The sequence below is a fragment of the Cygnus atratus genome, chromosome 9, assembly GCF_013377495.2.
Source record: "Cygnus atratus isolate AKBS03 ecotype Queensland, Australia chromosome 9, CAtr_DNAZoo_HiC_assembly, whole genome shotgun sequence".
NCBI classification, from domain to species: domain Eukaryota; kingdom Metazoa; phylum Chordata; class Aves; order Anseriformes; family Anatidae; genus Cygnus; species Cygnus atratus.
This window is the reverse complement of record NC_066370.1, coordinates 24,868,005-24,889,058: the sequence shown is the minus strand read 5'-3', so window position 1 is coordinate 24,889,058 and position 21,054 is coordinate 24,868,005. Positions and strand designations below refer to the sequence as shown.

The window sequence follows — 21,054 nt, the reverse complement described above, 5'->3', positions numbered from 1 at the left end:
CTCCTCATTAATATACATCAGTCTGGGGAATAGAATGGAATACTTTATGCAGAGATGTCACAGTTACTGTTTCTTAGTTTACTAAGTGGAACAGGTTGATGTGATACTGGGTGCTATTTGTCAATGTCTTGCTAAAATGGTTTGGGTCGAGTTATGGAGTCCAGAAAGACGGCGGCTGATAAATCAAAACTGGATTGAGTGGACAGGAGGCAGTGATTGATACTGTGACAGGATATGAAGAAAGGAATCCTGATACAAGCATGCATGATATTGAATATGAGAAGGAAAATGGCCCTGGAGTATGGATATTATTCAAGGAAATGAGAATAATAATATCATCTTGAAATTATTGCTGGGTGAAGATTAGGATAGTTCTTATTAGAATATTATGCTTCTCTGGAATGGAGAAACTCAGGTTCCACATAATTTGTATGTGACTAGGGTCCTGTTAATATTTTTTGAGTTTTCACTGCAATTGTTCTGCAAGTTAATTATGTATGGAAAATACGTATTTTACATCACAACTCCTGACTTCAATCTTTTAATTCACGTAGCTTGAAATAGAATTAACCAAAAGATGTTAACCTTTATTCCTTGATTTCATACAATTCTGTGATTATAGAGTATTTCCCTATAATTGCCTTTAAATATGCAAGTTTGTTTTTTATTGTCTGCCAAGTGTTTTTGGCTTTCCCTGTTATGTTAAACTGAAACCTGCTGTCTTGAAATATCTTTAACAGTTCAACTTAGGGCGTTACAGTAACAGTCAGTACATCTATAGATAATGTAAGAAGAGAAAATAGAACACGTAAGGCAGTCTTGTTTGTAAAAGTGATGCCTTTGGACAGTCAGTGAAGGAAGTGTCTGATCAGTGGCTGTTTTGTGTTGGTGGGGACGTGGTTATGTTACATGATATGTTATTTCCTTAGCTTTCTTCCAGTCTAATTGATTTAATTTTGAAGTAAGTGCATCTTATTGCTGCCTAGTGGCAGGACGACCTATTCTGTATGGATGGCTTTGGGATAGAGTTGGGTATAGGTAGCAAAAAGCAGATTGTTGATGGAAGTTGCCATTATCCTAGCAATGTAAACTAGAATTATCTTAGATCCATCCCTCACAGCTTGCCAGAATTCTTCAGTTTTAGTACTTACCATTTGTACTATTTAGTGTGGTAGTATGAACGTGCTAAGTTCTTCCAAATAAAGCCTGGCCTAGCAGAGCTTACAGCTGATAACAGAGGTTGGATCAAGACATAATCTTTACTAATGTGTACAAATTTGAGTTTGAGGGGATAGTTTCCATTATGAACAGCTTTGGCAAGAGTTTTCTACTAACTGCATCAGCCTGAAAGGATAATAAAGGCTCTTAGGAGAGAGGGAGATGAAAGGGATATAGGTTTGGAGGCAGGCATTAATGTCAGCGGCAATGTGTGGCAGAAGAGAGAATGACAGACAAAGAGCAAAATTGCGAGGGGTCTCACAGATCAGGCTGAGCTGATGGAGGAACAGGAAGAAGTAGAGGAGAGTTTAATTAAAAAAAAAAAAAAAGAGAGAAAGGAATGGCTCAAGTAGTGTTCAAAAAGCATCACATATATAAGATGAATTGCAGTTGCATGAACCTGGAATCTTGATTCTGTGATTAAGAGTGTTGTGAAGCAAGACTAAATTTCAGTATGCCACAGGTGTGTGGATTAAAGCTCAGGCTGGTTTCAGTCAAAGAGCAGGAGTCTTGCTCAGGGCTTCAGGTGTTCATGTAGATGGTGATAGCGGTTCTGGGGAAGAGGAGAGTTGTAGGGAAGAAAGTGAAGGTTTTCTGAACTGACCGTCCTACAGACATCAGACAGTGAGAGCTATTGGCTGGCGGGAAGGGGATGGAAGGAATTCGAAAATAATGGTTTTGAGTAACACTAGCAGCAGTGACTCAGAGCAGTGGGATGACTACGAGGGAAGGCAGACGGTACAAACATGACTCTTCCTGAGCATCTGCTGTAAAAAGCAAGGAATAAGGGCAAGACAGCTGTGAAAAACAAGGTTGGGCACAAATTGTCAGACGGTGTTGAAAAGCTGTCTTAATCTATTGAAAGGCTTTTTCTATGTGACCGTCTTTGGAAACGGATCCAAGAATTTTCCACAGAGAAGCAGATAAAAGTCCTATAAGAAATCAAGGAATGCTATTTAATCAGAGCGTTTCTTTTGAAATGTTTCATTGCCTGCTAGTAACTACTGGAGTTACTATTCTTTTACTGTTTTGATCTGCCTGGGGTATTTTTTTCCTTCTTTCCTTGCTACACAAATTTACACTGTCACGTGCAACTAGTTGTACAGACCCAAGTAATCACGTAAGGGATGAGTGCGAACATTACGTGTTTGTCTCTTCTCTAAGCGCTGGGAAGTTTGGACTCTTCAGTTCTTTCCATCAGAATGCATGTTTAATTCACAAAGGTAGTATTTCTTGCGTTAAACTTCAGACAAAGACTTGGGGAAGAGAAGAACTAGTGGAATCAGGTTGGGTTTGTTCATGTGATCTTTAGTTTTCCTGTGGATGGTAATGGCAGATGATATTTCTTTTTTTCCAGCAGTAAATCAACACCTGCAATTTTTATGTAGGGTCTTGCTGCATTGCAGATTATATCACCAATAGTCTCTAAAAATATATATTTTTAGATATAATAACAGTGCTTTTTTTTAAAAAAAGAAATGTTAACAGTTTGTCTACATGAATGTAGTGGAAAAAACACAGAGGTGAAGCAGTAGCATTCCAGATATCCTAGAGCAATGACCCACCAATGAGTACATTACCAGGATCTAATTGACCGCTTTGGGAAATTAAACTTCATAAGGCAATGCCAGGGGCTCTTAAGTTATCAATAAGGCCAGCTAGCTGCTAGTGACAGTTGCTTTGATGCCCTTCATTGGTATAAAAAAAAAAAAGCCTTAAAAGATATGAATGCATGTCTGCTGTTCATTTAGAGCTAACTATTGAGTCTAATTGCATGAAAACTTTTTCTAAAGCAGTCCAGGTGTTATGTACATAGGATGTGTTTTAAATGTAGCTTCTTATTTTTCTCAAACCTTTTATTCCTCCCATTGGGAAAGGGTGTACTTGTGATGCTTTTTTTTTTTTTTTGATTAGAGGTTGGTGGAGGCTATGGTTCAGTTTTCTGTGTGGGAAAAGGGGAAAAGGTACTCAAGAAAGATGAGAATAATTTGATTCCCCTTAGTGGAGAATTGCCTTTATTATTTTGATGTGTCTGTATCCTAAACTATTACGTATTTTTACTTTTTTAATCCTCTCTTCCTCCATTTCCAAAGCTCTGGCCATGAAATAGAATCTATTAGTTTTTTGCCGCAGAGATCGTGTTTCCAGAGGCAGCTATGCAAATTAACGTGGAGCAGATGTCTTAAAGATGTGTTGGTAATACAAGACCGTCACTGTCTGCTGTGGTAAATTGGTTCTGCGCCCAGCGTTGGTTTCTAGAACGCGATTACCAATGTGACGCGCAAAGTTTGTAGAAGTTAGGGGAAGCATTTTGCTGTGTACTTGATTCCTGTCTTTCTAATACAGTATGGGAGCCACAGTGCCTACCTGAAAAAGATGCAAGTGAAATGCATCTTTTTCTACGGAGGGTGGTTTGCTATCTCTTTTGTACAGGACTCGTCAGAACGTTACTCTCGGTAGGATTTTGACTCTGTAGCAGCAGAGTGCAGAAGTTGTCAGCACTTCCTAGTCCAAAAATTCACCCCGAGTTTTGTTGAAGGTATCAAAGCCAACCTCGCTGCAGCTGCCTGTGCCAGTGGTAAGATTGCACATACAGCCTTCACTGAGCATCCCTGTTCGGGATGGTTTTAATGATGGATTACTGCTTCTTCCACAGATTCCTTACCACGTTTACTTTACGTGTTATAATAGATTGGTTGCGGTGGTCCTGCTCGATTATTTTTGTCCCTTGCTCTTATGTTGTTATTCCAGTGCCATGCGAGGCAGTTGTAACAAGATTCTGTTCTACAACCAGCCACCTCCGGTTGGGGTCAGCAGCTCTGAAGTATGCTGCGCTGACTGATGCTATGCTTTTTTCAAACCAGAAGTTAAATATGTTGCTAGAAACATATCAAGCCCTGGGAGAAATTAATTACCAAAGAGATAAGATGTTGTTCGTCTGTAATGTCTTGCTGGAGGCTGCTTGGGAGCCGGGACCTGGGGACCAGTGCCTTACTCAGGTGCGTTACGGTTCTTTGTTCCTGGCTGTACCGCGTGCCCTTCAGAGTCCCTCTCTGTGTCAGAGATGGTCGTTGCTGAATTGCTCCAACGTTTGTTTTTGTGTTTGCCTATTTTCCCTGAGCTAATCACTGTTCTGAATAAATCCATGTACATGTCCTGGAATCCTTCAGTTCCTGCTTCTGTCTAAGGTTTGGGCTGAAGCGACTGCTCAGGAGCAGAGCACTGCTGCCTGCTGCTCTGCACGCAGCGAGTAGGACGGCAGCTGCCGCACGCAGTGCTTTCGGTGCCTGGGTAAGAGTAAATCCTATCCTACAAAAATCAATAGTACTTCAAGATCCAAATAGGCAGCTGCCTGTTCCTTGTTGATATTCTGACCAAAGTGTGGTTTGGGGGTGAGTTTCATGCCAGGTTCAGGCGATTTAAGCTGGGCTACTGTGACATATTCCTATTCCCTTCATCTTTTAGTACGTCGTCCTCTCCCACGTCTGAGCAGCGAGGGAGTTCAGGGGCAGATCTGTCTGAAAGCTCGCTCGTGGAGCAGGGAGCAAGGAGCAAGAGAGCAGGGGGAGAGATGCCTGCACGTGGAGGATGTTGGCTGGGGACAAAAGGGTCAGGCTTGGGGTATTCCAGCTGCAATCAGGTGAGAGATGATTGTAAAGCTGCAGTGAGGCCCTGTGAGCAGGGAGAGAGAGCTCCCGGCTTCCAAGGCAAGGTGCTGCCTCTCCCTGGGATGCAGAGCACAAGTGTATGGAGCTGGTGGCGCTTCATCTGCTCCAGACATGGGTCTGTGGGTGGGAAACTTTGGCTCTGTCAGAATCGGTGACAAAGCTGCACTTGACTTCAGTGATCCCAGGTTTTCAATTCAAGCGTAATGTTGCAGGAAAAAAAAATAAAGAAAAAAAGAAAAAAGCATAGTGTTAACTTCAGGCATCTGTAGAGCCTTTGTCTTTTTACTATCAAAGTAGGGCTTAAGCAATTACCTGAGCAAAACATTCTATTTAGGTTAAATATGCCATCACAAAAGGAAAAGATGGGAAAACCTCAGTTTGTTTTTGCATAGTATAACTGGAGAGAGATGTATTTAAATGTCATGCATATTTTTTAAGAATGATTTTTAAAGTATAGGAACAGGTTAAAAAATACTTTAATATCTGTATCTTAATACTAAAATACTTGGGATGTACTTTATATAAATTTTTTATTTTGAACCTTTACATTTTCCGCAAGTCCATATATGTGTACCTCAAAATACTGTGAAACACATGCTTCCAATATCAAATTTCCTTATCAATAAATATTATTTAAAAATATTCTTCAGTTGCGGTTTTCATAGCGTTATATCGACTCCTAGTAAGGCAGACTGAAAAAATCTCATTGACTTTAAAGCGACGCATTATGCTTGGCTTGAATCACTGATTTTAATTTTTTTGTAATTCTGTACTGCTGATTTATATCAAAAATGGAGGCAAGGGCTAATGTATGTTTAAGTATGCATATATTGTTAGATATCTATTGTCTTCTATAGTTTATGCTTCTCTTCTGAGGACACATGCAGGGGTAAGCTAAATTGTAATAGAATTTAAATTAATCTGTGGTATAGGACTGAAAATCTGTTAGCAGTCTATATCAAAAAGGTATGCTAAAAGTTTTCCTGTTAAAGCTCTAAGCTTCTAGATTGGAGAACGGGTAAAAAAAAAAAAATCCTTTTCGTATTTTTCTAGCATATAGTCTTCTTGAAGTTCTTCCAAATTAGATTTTAAATGCCAATTAGGAGGTTGAATATACTAAAATAAAAGCAAATACAACCAAAATGGCCTCACCTTATGGCTAGTTAGGCTTTTTCTCTCAAAAGCGGAACCTTTGCTCTGAGCATGGCTTTGAGAAAGATATTCAGCTTAATGAACACATTAATTAGAACCATAGCTATTTATAAGATAATTAGAAACGAAGCACGGTAAACTGGGCTTTTCCTGCAATTAATGGAGGATTAATTACTGGAGGTAATGAAGTGGATTTTTAAATGCATTAAGGTGAAGTACAGAGATGTGCAAGGCTTTGTGATAGTTGCATAATTATTCCAGGCTGTTTGAGCATAGCTCATATGAGATCGCTAATAAGCATCATTGCATCATTATGTATGCACTTAAAAAGACTTACCACCAAAATGACTGCCTAATTATTTCTAATTGGCAGGAGTCTGTGTAGTCATTGAGCTGTTTGTAGCCATTTTAAGGTTCATTTAACTATCCTTGGGGCCATGTGATAGATGGAAAAAAGCTTCAACTGCACGCTGGCCTTGGCTGGCGCCGTTAATCAATTTTGGTGGGCTTCAGTTTGAAATGCATTTGCTCATGCAGAGGTCAAAACCTGAAGTAGTCCAAGCAAAGTTTTGCTTTTTGAAGCCACTTGACTGTATTCATTAGCAATTAGTAAAATAATTGTGTCTGTCACTATATTTGGATTTCCATATGACTTGGTATTCTTTCATCACTGTCCCTTCTTATAGCATATTAGCTTCACTGGAAACCAAATATTCTTCCAACAGACCCTTTTAGCAACTTCAGTGTAGTGGCATATGTTCCGATATACTACCTTTCTTCATTCATTTGTTAGCTTAAACAGTGCAGTACATTTCAACACAATCATCTAATTTGCTCCCGATTGATTGCTGAGTGAAAGTTTCTACCCAAGGACAACATTTTAGGGCTTTTAAGGGTATCTCTGAGGAATTAGTCATTAAGCATTAAGAGAGGAAGTAAGAAGTAGTCAAATCGAATTCTGACATTTACCAGAGTTTTGTAGTTAGGGGCATCTATTTCCAAGATGTTGACAGCTATGTATATTCAAGGACATCTTCTGGCAGAAGAAACCCATGTAATAATCACGCTCGTTTAAATAAAAACTCATTTCTACATGTGTGTTAGTACACCAGTCTTGTCAATAATTACATTAGAAACATTGTGAATATCATTTGAAAATGACCTTTTTGATATGTTATAATTAGGATATAGTTATTTTATCTTACTATGTCAGATTTAATGTGACATCCGATTAAGTAAGCGTCTGTGAAAGTTTTCAATGAGTGCGTTGTCCTGTTAAATGTAATCATAACCATCTGTGGGATGCTGTCAATGTACATAAGCCATGCGGATAGCTTAAGAAAACACTGGTGAGCAAATTGTAGGCTAATAAAATAAAGGTCAGCATTACCATTTTTGTTACAGAAAATGTGGTTCTAGGAACTTAATGTTAAAACGGAACGTTAAAAATAATTGTTCTGATTACGGTTAGCGTGTAAGATTGAAAATAGTTATTAGTATTTTTAAAAAGCAAGAAAAAGTCATTTACTCATGAAGTATTAGTTCAGGTGACAGACGAGGTGTTAAAGCAAGGGAATTACGGTAGCATAACTAAAACGTAAACTAATCCTTACAGAAAGCTGCAGAATTCTTTATCATTATTAAAGTAATTTAAAATAATGTTACTTCTATAATGGCAGTTTTTGTGAAAGGTTCACTTTTGTAAACAAATATTCAAGACAAAAAAAAATACAAATAGCCTTTCTTGCTGATTCTCATTAGGAATTGTATGAAGTCCTGTCAAATATGTGGTAATGGAAATGCTGCTCCCTCAATCATCAGAACTATTATTAGGAAATAAATTTTAGCATGGAACAGGAGTTTTAATCTGCCTTAGAACTTTCTGGTTGGATATATTGGAAATTGGGGTGTTAATGAAAGTTGTAACTGCTGACGAGTATGTTCTTCTCTGATATAGTACAGCGGTGCAATAGGAGTCACGTGAGTGTAGCCATGATGTTAATTGTAAAACTGTCCACAGTGAGAATTTTAAACCAACATTTATGTAATTACCAAATTATTTCATCTGGTTTGTGTGGAATTGGGGATTCTGGATGGGCCCCATCACCAACTTTGCTTCAACGCCTCTTCCTGTACTGAGTTTCCTCGTCACCGAAGGCAGAAGGTGCTATCTGCAGCCCTTTTGGGATTTGCTTTGGAAGATCAGCTTTAATTGCGCGGGGCTTTGTCAGAGTTCTGCTGTTGGGAACCTCCAGCATGCCTTGAAATGATGAGCTGCCTCGGCCGGTACTTCCCATCCCTTTGGACTTTGCTCTCTTCAAGCAGTCATCTCTTCTGGGGTCACCTGAGTTTGCTACGACACCGTGCAGTTTCTCTGCAGTCTGCCCACCACTGGGACAGTGGTAAATAGTGTGGGCTCGCAGCAAATGTGGTCTAGAACATTGTTTTTGTATTTTGGAGCAAAATAAAACTGACCTGTACACATCGACATGTGTGTAACTTATAAATTTGCATCTCATGTTTTGGCTAACAAAAAAGCAATTTTTGTAGCTAAAAATGGTCATCTTCTGTGAAATTTTAATGCACTGTATTTTAATGGTTTAAGTAAAGAAGCTACCCTCTAACAAAAATATGATGTACAGGTAAAGATTTTACTACTATGGTGGCTGAAGACTGCAAACCAAGAAAATATAAAAGCTTGGCTAAAAATCCTTTCACTACATAAATCTTTTTCAGTATATTTTAAAATGCACATTGCAGAAGAATATAATAAACATCTCAGTTTCATTTTGGGTAGAGCTGTTTCCTTGCAGGTGAGAGCTTTCAAAATATATCTGGGACCTTTGGCTCTCTTACTAAACTAGAGAAGAGAAAACTGAATATTTTTTGAGTAAATGGCTAAACAGAAGCAGTTTATGAAAATATAAAATTCCACATTCATGACCCTTCCACAAGTTAGAGCAATCAGTTTAATGCAGGCAAATGTAATGTCCCTCTTCGGCTGTGACTTCTGAAAGTGTCTGTATGGGCTAGGTCAGTCTGCACCTGGCATCACTCGTACTTCACCTCCCTTCGCCTTGTCTGGGCTTGAGACCCCCGGAGGCTGAGCTGTATGGTCAGGGATGGACTTGTTGCCAAGGAATCAATATCATTTTCCTTAAGATTTTAATTAGGGAATGTTAAATCACTCCTTGTTTTTGGTGTTTGGGTTTGTTTTGTTTTGTTTTTTCCCTCTGAAAATGAATTGAAAATGACCAAAGAGTAGTTCTGTATACAGCTTGATATTTTTTGGTAATCAGATATTAAAATTTCTCCCCCCCACGCCCCAAGTGCTTTATTTGCCATTACTGCTTCGTACTGTCTGCCCTGAGTGTTGTGTTCTACAACTCACAAGTAGATGGTAGAACAAACAAAACTAAAGTTATTGATGCTATTCTTGCTCTGAATCTTCTGTTCCATTTGTTTCATAGAATCATTTAGGTTGGAAAAGTTCTCTAAGATCATCTAGTCCAACATTTACCAGTTTGTCTTTAAAAGGTCAAAGGATGTTTTTGTTTCGAAAAATGTCCATTCCTGAAAAATGGCTATATACTGAAAATTTAAGTATTTTTGGTTCATAACATTACTTTGTATTTTACTTTGCAATGGGTAGGCGGCCAGGAGCTGCTGGGCAGGGCAGTGGGAGAACACAGAAAACGTCTGAGAAACAGGAAATATAGGGGAATTTCAAGCAGGTCTTCAATTTAGATTGTCTGTTTGTTCTCCTTTATTAATTTCACATCAGCTGGTTATCCTTCCTTAAGCCTCTGGCATTAAGAATTTTAACTATCGGATGAGGATACAGGGGTCCTCTTCTTCATGATTCCAGTCTACTGTGCCTTCCGCCTTTGCTTGTCCTACCTGCTAGCCCCAGTCAGCAGGTTTTTACTAAAATCAGAGTATATCAACAGATTTTGAGCTGAGACTACAAAAGCACGTTGGATTGCAACTAAGATTAACGTCCAAGTTGAGGGAGGCACAGTGATGGGAGAGGTTAGGATGGGTTGTTCCTCACTCCGAGTCGGAAGGGAGCCCCGGAGAGCTGCCGGTCAGACAACGGGGTAAAGCAGGACCCTGGGGTGTTCTGGTGAAAGGCTTCCTGGTGAAGGATCTGAATGAGGGAGTATGCCCGTGCTAAATTAAAAAGATTGAATTATCTCAATAACACAGTGAAGTCTTGCCCTTATTTCAGAAGGTATTTTACAGCAAGATGGTCTGATCACAGGATGGGTGCATCTTCTAACACCAAAGCTTAGTGACCAGTGTTCGCAAGTTTCTAGCATGTTGCAACTGTGAAGTATCACAGATGGTCAGAGATGAGATCATCTCAGCTGAGGAATGGCAATACCTTGGTTGCCTGTGGTTAGTCAACATATCCCACATTACTTGTAACAGGAAAGTACCAGGGAGGGATCGAGCCCTTGGTGTGCTGCGTGCAGTATCGATGTATTCGAAACAGAATTTCACCCCCCAAGACTCTGTAGTTTGATCAGTAGAAGGAAACAATAGGTATGTGAAAAAATAAAGTTGGAGAGACATGAAAAACCCAACAGCAGAACAAATGTCTGCCAGCACAGCGAGCCACAGGCAGCTAGCGTTGTCACTGTAGGCGAAGGGACATCAATGACTGCTGAAGGAGCATTTGAAGGTGGCAGGCAACTTTTCCTCACTTAGTACATCGATAGCTTAATATTCATGATTCCCTTTCACTTTTAAAATCTCCTGGTCTGTTTCCATGCCCTCCTCCCCCCGACTTCCCCACAGTGATGTTACTGTTGTGTGTTGGGACGTAGCTGCTGGGAAAAGAGCTGCTGCAGCTTGTGTGGGGCATGTTAGTGTTGTGTAGGGGGAGTTGGCTTGTTACTGCACAGTCTTAGTGACATTTCTGATGGAAATAATGCAGTTTACATTTTAATTCTTGCCTTTAGGTTTCAAAATTGAGGAGAATGTATTACATAACAGCTGCTGTTGCAGGCTTCTTGCAGATTCAGGAGGGCCATGCAGTGCTGGTTTGTAATTATTTCTTGCTTTTGCTGTGGTTTTGTGAGGCTTTGTTATTTTCTTTTAAAAGAAAAGAAAGGCTTAGAAGAAAATTCCATAGTAAATCTTTGAGACGTTTTTAACACGAGAGAGTTATGTTGAAATCACATTTTTGTTGATGATTATTACCCCTTTTAAATCATGACTAATTTCCAATAGTTTGTGATAGCTATCAATATGTTAATATGATAATAATTAATGTGTTGTTTTATTTGCAATCTTCTGTGTAACAGTTGCAGCTGCTATGATGAAAATACTTTTTGTTTGGAATGCTACATGAAACTTTCACAGCTTTCTTTCCTATCCTGGAGTTTTTAATTAGTTGTTAGAGATGGGCTTTGGGAAAGACACAGCAGGGTTGTAGGTGACTACTTCCAGGAGACGAACAGTAGCTGCCAATAAGCTCGTCAGCTGTGTATTCTTCATCTGCCTCCAGAAAATAAGCTGTTTCCTGTTCAAAAAGGAGAATATTTAAAACAAACAAACAAAAAACCTCTCCTCCATCTACATTGTGTCTGTAAAATACAAAATACTAAAGTAAGAGGCATCCAACTTGCATGTGAATTAGGAAATAATCTTTGCGTTTATAGAACATGTATTGAAAAGTCCTAATGATATGTAAAAACTGTTTATGGAGTGTTTTCAAAACATTTTGACAATATGGTATTAAATGGTTTTGCTTTTGTTGTTGTTCTTCAGGAGTTTCTAAAGCTCAGGAGTCAAAGTTATGACTTAATTTTTGGAGCCCTGATCCTATAATAAAATAATGACTATTTTCATTAAATATATATATATATATATATTTTAATTTGAAAAAAATAATACAAAAAAGATTGCATTTAAAAAAAAATCTTTATATATGCTTCATAAACCGAATGTGGTAAAACGGATAGGTGGAATACCTCCAAATCTTTTATTTATTTATTTATTTAAAACGCCACAGAATTTATGCCTTGTATGCTTGGTTATCACTGAGTTAAAGAGAAAACTTTCTATTTTTTCTTAATTTGGAGCACAAAGTAATGGTTTAGTTTACCAGTCAGGTGGCAGTAGGCATATAGCTTTTATGGCTTTTTATTTTTATTTTTTTCAATTTATGAGAACAGTTAGTGTCCCATTGTGTAAGTTGATTTCAAGCATCTGTTTAGGTAATTTCATTCAGCTGTCTAATATCTCTTTGTGGCTATGAGGATACATAAATATTATACTATCTTTAAGCTGAAACCGTGATTGGGGCCTCAATTTTAGATGTTTTACAATCCCAAGGAATAAAATAGCAGTGTTGTCAGAGACAGAAGAGTAGAACTTACCTGTAACTAATCTGAGCTTCCCAGAGGCACCAGGGAAGTGAAGAAATCATCCTTAAAATCTGTCATTTATATTCCTTAACTTTTTAACATAATATCAGAGGTGCTGTCAAATTTACAGCAAATAATTACCTGGATAGTGATTCCATCTGGAAAATGAATTTGAACTTTTTTAATTGCTTTGTGATACAGCCAGATCTTCCTGTCATAGCAGATGCAGAGTCACTAATGCCTGCATGATGTAGAAACAAATAATTTGGTGCATTTATGGAGAGTCCTGAAAGGAATCTGGACCCTTGTTTCTTAAAATATATTCCAGCTGCATCAAGGATAGAAAAACTGCATCTGTGTGTATAAATTAATTACAAAGCTTGAAGAAATTACTTATAAATAAAATGTTACCTTACTTGTTCATATAGAATTTGACTTTTCCCATACTGGTTTTTAAAGAATAAATAAATAAATAAATAAATAAATAAATAAATAGTCTTTTCTGCAGAATTAGACAATTTGAATGAACTTTTTGTTTTTGTTTTCTCTGCTGTAACCTAAGAAGTGGAAGTTCTGGAATTGGGTTAGAAAGTCAAGGAATCCCTTTCTCATGTCTCATCACAAGTGTTTCCCTTTAGCCTCACCTTGAAGTTGAGTAGCTTTTTAAGCTCTTGTATGAACAGAGGACGAGCTGGATATTCTCAACTGATTCATGGCTGTTGCTTTTCTGAGGAAGGATGGGAATTTGGTGGGGGTAGCTTTTTTCTTATTTTGCTTTTATTTAATAGCCAGGACAGTGCACTAACTCGCATTTCTTTATTATTGTATTACCCCAAAATTATTGGAAGTAAATACTAGATTTTTCTGTTCAGTCATGAGGTAGCAACGTGAATGTAGGGTTAAAAAATGTCCCATTTTGAGGCATTCTCTAAGAAAAGGAATAAATGAGAGAAATTCACTTACTGAAAAAATAGATGATCTTCAGCTGAATTTCCTAATTTGAGGTGGAATCTCAAAAAAAGAGAGGTAGTTCCTAGTCTTTGCAGAGATGAGGAAATGAATGATACAACCCGTTTTCCCTTAGCGGGGATGAGGCTGAGGATGCGCAGTTCCTTTGGACCAGCTGCATCGCGGGCACTTACTGACCCGTGCGCGGGCTGAAGGAATGAAGTGGGGGGGAGAATACCCTCCTGCCATCACTAATGGAGTGGAACAGTTTACAATTCCAGTAGATCAGTGGGAGCTGTTCACACAGCTGTTCTCCCTGCCCAGATCCCCCACAGCACACTTCATTACACTTCCTTTGGCCGCAGCTGCTCCCACAGCCCTGCCTCTGCATAAAAAGCCCGTTGGAAAATAGCACGTAGAGTTTTCTGTGCCGAATGCAGAAATAATGCGTATCCAATAGCGCTGCGGTTAGTTTATGTACTTCCATGCATATCTGTAACGTGTAGCTGGCCGTTAGAAGCACATCACACGTCGGGAGGGAGCAGGGAGGTGCCCCTCAGGTGAGCCCTGTCAGCGGAGCTGCGCGCAGGGCCGTGGCGCTGGCTTTGTTAGGCCTCTGTAAACTCACAGCGACAAAACCAGCTCCTTGCTTGATTAGCTGATGCTTAATCTAGGATTTATATTTCTGGTTTTCAGGCAGTATTTTGGAAAGCATGTTTTCTGGTTTTAGTTTTTGGAAGGCTTTTGTTGACGTGCCCCTGATGCTGGCAGGGCTGCAGCCAGCGTGCTCGTCTCCCTCGCTTCTTGGGCAAGGAGCTCACACGGCTGTGAGCGAAGGGCTGCTGGCAGAAAAGCTCAGTTTAAGTAAACTTTGTATATTGTTTTCCCTCTGCTTGTTGGTCTCCTGTAGGTTTTCTAACACCTTTGGGGTACCATTGGTGTGTATGGACCCAGAGAGAGGCAGTCGTTGTCAGCACTGCTTCTACATTCTTTCAGCTTCTGTCAGCAAGCTCCTTGTAGGATGGCCAAGGGGTGCTGTGGCAAAGAAGGCTTTCTAGTCGTCTTTGGAAGTGAGAGCAGGTAGGCCAGAAGAATGAGAAGAATGAGATTTGTAACAAATGGGCTGCTTGAGAACAAACAACAATAGCAGTGTCTTTTCTGTTTGTTCTGTTGTCCCGCCCACTTATGTCCCCAGCCCATTTATGTGCTGCTCATGCCAAGTGTTCAGTAACTGTTCGGTTTGGTTGGTTTTAATTACAGTTTACTGGAAGTTTGAGTATTATTTCCTCAAATGTTTAATTATGTAATTAAAGTGATTTATAGGTGGAGAATTGTTTATTACTGAACTAAGTTGGTGCCTGCATCTGGTGAATCTATTTTCTTCATTCTGCAAACTGTGTTCGTGATTCTCTGTTACTGTTTGTATTTCACCTTGCATTTCTCCAGCACGGTAGACTATCTTTAATACCCCTCTATTTTGTTTCTTATCAATTGTCTAAACTGCTGTCTCGAAACAACTTGTTTCCTCCAGGTACTAGTCTCATTTCAGACTTTAAAGCTGCTTCTGCTTCTGCATGTTTTCATTTTCCCTCACCTTATATTTAACAATAAATAACCATATTATCATACACTTTGTCATTACCATATTATCTACATTTAACTTCCTTAAATGCGTGCATTTTGAAATTGCAAACTAAGAGTGACTTAGACTGTTCTATAGAGGTATCCATATTCAAAAAAAAAAAAAAAAAGGTATTAACTTCCACACTTTAAACAACTGCAGCTGATGCTTGAAGTTATTTTACATTCCCCAAGAACTTGCACCATGATTTTTTTTTTCTTGCTAGTGAAATTGAGTTAAACAAGAAACCTCTTAATATGCTTTGAAAGAGAACATGTCATTTTGCTGCAATTAGTTGTGTTTGCACTGTCTTTATTACCAATATGAATATCCAGGTTTGATGCAATGCAGTCATTTCATTGTTCTTTGCCAGACTTTTGATTTTTTGCCAAAGTATTAAAGAGGCATGAATTTGTTGGGTTTTGTTTGTGGTTGTTGAGCTTATAATAAGCTAATAAGAGTTGTGTCAGCTGCGAGATATTTAGAAGAATACTTGTGAAGAGCTTAACATCTCAGAAACTTCCATTTGAGTGGTGATTGTTATTTGCCAATAAAGTCACTTTTTTTTTTCCCCAGAAACTTACCTTCACTGCAGGAATGTTCACTTCCTTCTGTTTGAGCTTTCTTGTATTTGCACTCTAATTCCTCTTTCCATTTAAAAAGTCTATCTCAGTGGCTGCTTTCAAATTGTAGTGTTTTGAAAAGATTAGATTGTACCTATAAGATATAGCTCAATGCTTTAGTGCAATATAATTGGGGAAATACTAAACGACACTGACCTCATTTCCTTTAGAACAATGAAAATTAATAGTTTCACGTTTTATTAGGCTGATATTCCAGATGTAGTGTACATTTAATTAAGTGTAGTTTCCTTTTGGTTATGGTATGTGTATCTGCTTTTTGTCGCAAATTCTTTCTAGTTTTACAGTTTTCCACATGTTTTCTTTCACCATTTATGATTTTTTCAAAGCAGAGCTATAAGGATTTAAATCACTTTAGCATGCAGCAAAACAGTTCCCATTCAAACAATAAACGCCATTTTAAAAAGCCTTTAGATCTTCTGTCACTTCATAAATATAAATGTATAAAAACATTATGCAGTTGTAGTGCCCACCTGCTAATTAAATGCAGATTTCCTCAAACTTGTTTTAAAATCTGCTTATTTGTTTCAACTCTGTCTCTGTTCAGAATACATATGGCCCTTGTGAAACTAATTATGCTTATGGAGCAGCTGTTAAATTTAGTGCAACTAATTTTATCCAATATTTTACATTTTAATTGATTACCTGTGAAGAAATTAGCAAATTAACACTTATTGTGCAGTAACTGAATGGGCTTTTATGGATACTTTCAATTTTTACAAGTGGACTAAGTGTTGATGGAATAAAGACATTTCTTAGGATTTTAGATAGGAAAGTTATTGGTGAGCCTTGATTATCTGGTGTGAGAATTTAGGGATACTGAGTGATGCCAAGCATCTGTGTGTTCTGTAAGTTAGACATGAAAAGCAGATTGGAAAGTAATAGCTTTTCACAGAATTTTGGTAACATATGGGCTTATCTGGATCTAAGAACTCTTTGAAGATCTTTGAACTTGACTAAATGACTTAACCTTTGGCATGGTGGGTGGGTGTTTGTGCGCGGTGCTTTGGGGGAAGGGGGGTGCGTGCTGGCAGTCTACTCTCCAGCCTGATTTTTTTCCTCCAATAGTTCTGTAATTGGAACACTTTGCAACTTGCTTTAATATTAATAATTGGGATTTTAAAACAAATGCAACAGCAATAAAATAGAAGATCTTTATTCTCCGCCTGATCCGTGGACTTTTATACTTGTTTACTTAATTCGTGGCACATCTGACTTGTAGCTCCATTTTGTAAAGTTGCTTCTTTCCTTTTTTGCATATATCACAGGGTATTTTAGTATTGATCCATGGTAGCATACAGGTAAACCCGTCTGTTCTGGAGATGGAACAACACTGCAACTTGTTAGGCACAGAGTAGCAACTTCATATACTTGAATTTTCACTTTATGAAATGGTTTTCCACTGCCAAGAGCCTTTTGAGGTTTTTGGACTTAATGTAGGGCTCTAGGAAGTTTGTATGAAGTATTCTTAAAACAATATTATATATAACAGACTTGGGGCCTTTACGGAAAGAGAAAAGCTTTATTAAAATGGCAACATACCGGGGAATGAAGTTGTAGGGGTAGGTCCTTGCCAGGAGGCTGCAGCCCCCTCCTCTGCCTCCCCTCCGCCCCTGCGCCTGGCCCGCGCCCTCGAGGGCTGGCAGTGTCACATGCCGAGGGCGGTTTTGGTAATATGAAACATCATTTTTCTTGTTGCTCTTGATCTTATTTTCCTACTGAAGTTTATGTAATTAAAGTAGATGTACCAGTGAAAGACCAGTGGCCTTACCTGAACTTGTCAAAGCATGATCTCAATTCTGAGGCTTCAGATTCTGCGGTTCGCTCAGAAAAGTGGATTCTTGAGGACAAACGTTACCTTTTTCTTTAGGAGGAAGAAAGAAAGGGGAGAAAAAACATAGAAATGAAGTAGAGAAAGTTACATGGGTTACAAAGTCAAAGGCTCAAAGCTACAATGTTCCAGACTTGCTTTTAAATACTGTCCTAATTCTGTCCTGATGTCTGCATGACGGTGTCTGTTAATGCAGTCAGTCAAGCTACGTGGGGAATCGTGGCTTCTTCACTGAGTAATCCTCTTGTCACCTGGTTCATTGAAATTGGTGTCGCAGAATTAGACATGGAGTGTATTAACAGGTGGATTTAATTAGCCCAGGCTGCAAAAGATTGGAGCTTCCCTCAGAGCTGGAGGAAATGAGGTTGGTTTTGGATATTGAAGGGTTTTAAACTCTTCTGTAAGAGGGAAGATAGAGGTGGTTGTTTCTTTGGGGAGTACTTACCAATGAGATAAAATCCCTGGAAGAGTTGAAGGCAGCATTAAAGTTAGGCTGTTCCTTGTTTCCTTTCCTCAGCTTTCCTTATTCACTTCATCTCTATTCATGACTGGGATCAGTATGTCAATAATAGATGCATTTCTGGAGTTGTGTTGCCTTATCTGTGCGTTACAACTACTATTTGTAATCCATGTAAGCAAATAGAATTAACTTGGACTGATTTTCTTTTATTTTGGAGCGCTCTAGCTTGGGAGCATTAAGGGAAAATAATGAAAAATGAAATACTTGCAAAAAACTTTGTACAATAATAGAAAACTCAGAAAAACTCATCTTTGGAGAGAGGTATCAGGCCACATCTCTGTGTGGATCCATCACAGGGCGGAGCGGCTGCATATAAATTATACCTACTGTTTAGGTAACAGAAATCTAGGATTTGAGCACCCATCTAAATTAAACTGAATTTGCTGTTATTTTTAACTGAAAAATGTAGATGGGAAAACAAGTTCAAATTTGAGCTGAGGAAGTGAGCTCTTTAGCGATAGATATTTTAGATTCCTCAGTTATTTGTTTGTAGGACTACACTGTTAAGTAAGGAGAGGCATTTCATCAAATGAAATTGATCTGTGTTGCTATAGGGCATTTTTATTTTTAAATTATATATACTGTTTCTGACTCTGCATCTTACCTGCGGTGTTCTCGGAAATCGTGGTTGCCGTCCAAGTGATCTCATCTGCAGGGCAGTGGTCTGTTCAGAACAAAACTTCCTGCACCTGAGATCTGAAGAATAGGTGGATGCTTTTTAATTTGTGATGAAATAATAAAAATCCGTTTTGAGACAGAAAATGTTCTATAGTTCATAATACGCCCCTTAAGTGGTAATTCGACCTATTGTATTAGAGCTAATACTGTGACCAATAATAGAAGATATAATGTTGCAAGAGATGCCATCTGCGGAATGAAACGTAAAACTGAGGTTCTGACCTCTGGTGCTAGTCTAAAAGGCTTGATGGCTGGAGTAGGTATGTTAACCCCAGTATGCTGGACAAATTCCAGACTCAGTAACAGCATTCTTCCTAAATTTGATTTATAGCTTCATCTGGATGTAGTATTTTCTTTTGCTTGTTCTATTGTGGAGGTTTATTAAATAGTTGTTGCCTTTAAAATTGAGCGATCTTCTGTATGTGATTTTGCTTTTAAAGGCCTTTGGAGTTTTGCAGTCCAAGAGGTGCTAAATAATTTTTTTAATACGATTTTATGAAATGCTCTCCCCTATCCCCAGCCCTCTTGGTACTTAATGAAAATTTTCAGAGTTGTGATCAGAACTTTTATGAAGATGTACGCCATGATAGAAACTAGTGGAAACTTGAGTTGCTGTTTTCCTAAATGTGCATTGTAAATGCGCATAAGTAGCTAAAGACTTAACTACTCATATACCATCAGCAGAGATGTATTGATTGATAATAAATTATACAATTAAATTTAGAAAATCATCTAAAAAGTCAGGAATCACATAGAAACACACACAGAAATCACAGAGAAACAGTTTTGGGTACACATAGAAGCAGTTATATTGTAATACTACCTGATCTTTTTTCATTCAAGTGTATCAGTAACAACATAAATTTATTACAGAGGAGTGGATAATGTGATTGAGAACAGAGTATCCTATAGCCAGCTTGCAGCCAAGAACCAGAGGACTGTATGTGCACAAAGCCTTGCACCTGTATGCAGTTTCTGGCGATATTGGACCTGTAGGGTTGGCGTATTTATAGGTTTTCTGCAGCGTGTTTCAGGCCTGAATATATAAAAAAAAAAAAAAAAAAAGTGCGTAAATGTCAGCTCTGCAGGCTACAGTTAGGGTTTTGTAAATGTCACTTTTTTGTTCTGTTGGAACATTGTTAGTAGAAGTATTTAATATGTAAATACAAGTACTTAATAGCATCTGAAAATTCTTCAATTATTTGCTGAGCTAAATTGATCAGAATTTAAGAATGCAGTGTTTAATGCTTAAGAAAGATTTTCCATCCTTACTTTCTTCAATAGCGCTAAAGACTATTTTGTTAATACTTGATTATTTTCTTAATGCATGAATACTGTGTAGTATGATTTAATTTACTTTGCATTCTTCCTTCAGAACAGAAGCAATGTTTTCTTCTTTTCTGTTGAGAAATTGGTAGGTTTTTGTTTAAAAATATTAAATTACTAAATGATTTGAAAATGAGTTCAAAATAGTTGGACTAAATAACAAATCTAACATACAGTGATGGTGAAAAATGCATAATTGCTAAATTTTAATATTATGGATTTTGTGTAGATCACGATCAAGACCTCGTCAACGTTCTTATAGTCGAAGTAGTGAAAGATCCAGTCATAGGAGAACTCATAGTGGGTCTCGTGAAAGAGAGCGGCGTAAAGGCAGAGAGAAAGAAAAAGTAAAAGAGAAAGGCAAAGGAAAAGAGAAGGAGATATATGGCGCAAAGCATGGGTAAGTGAAATGACAACGCAGCTATAATAAAAACAGGCAATGATTTAGAGTTTTACTTTTTAAAAAATCTGTTTTATTTGTATAATGCATGCTACTTATGTAAACAAAATGGAAATTATTAAAAATCTTTGAATCACATGATTCTGAGTATTTTAAAATTCTGGCATGTGGCACCATTTGAACTAAATGATTAACAGTTCTTTTTTCTTCCTTGCCTTGCAAATATGCTAAGTAGCTTTTCTTCAGTAGATGAATGTAACTCAATTTCTGATCCATTATAACCACAGTTTAAGGTAAAGAAATGGAGTACTGAAAAGCACGAAGATTATTTCCTATGAAAAATTGTTTTTCACTGTGTGTGGTGGGTTTACCCCCGACTTCTGTGTTGACAGAAGTTTGTTGGTCTTCATTTGTGGCTCAAAGTATTGTTTCAGTAGAAGTACTTGCCATGCTTCAATGATGGACTGCCTTTCAAAACATACTGCCAGCCTAATTTTTGCTTGAAATAACTTAGATTGTTGATCTTGTTTTTACAGCTTTCAGTGAAGGCGGTTTATGTAGTTACCTCTACTTTATACATCTTGATCTCTTGCAACCTTTAGCGTGATGTGCATCTTTTCAGGGATGGATTGGTTTCAGAAAGGAAGACGCTGGTGTACTGAACCTCCATCATG

General features: G+C 38.1%; 1 protein-coding gene across 1 annotated transcript in view; it reads left to right on the top strand.

The window, feature by feature from the left end:
- The window catches only part of RSRC1 (arginine and serine rich coiled-coil 1), a 144,538-nt gene that overhangs the window by 11,327 nt on the left and 112,157 nt on the right, over positions 1–21,054 (top strand). Inside the window, exon 4 of the mRNA XM_035566536.2 lies at positions 20,210–20,380. Coding sequence (XP_035422429.1) covers positions 20,210–20,380 — 171 coding nt within the window. The remainder of the gene's footprint in view (positions 1–20,209; positions 20,381–21,054) is intronic.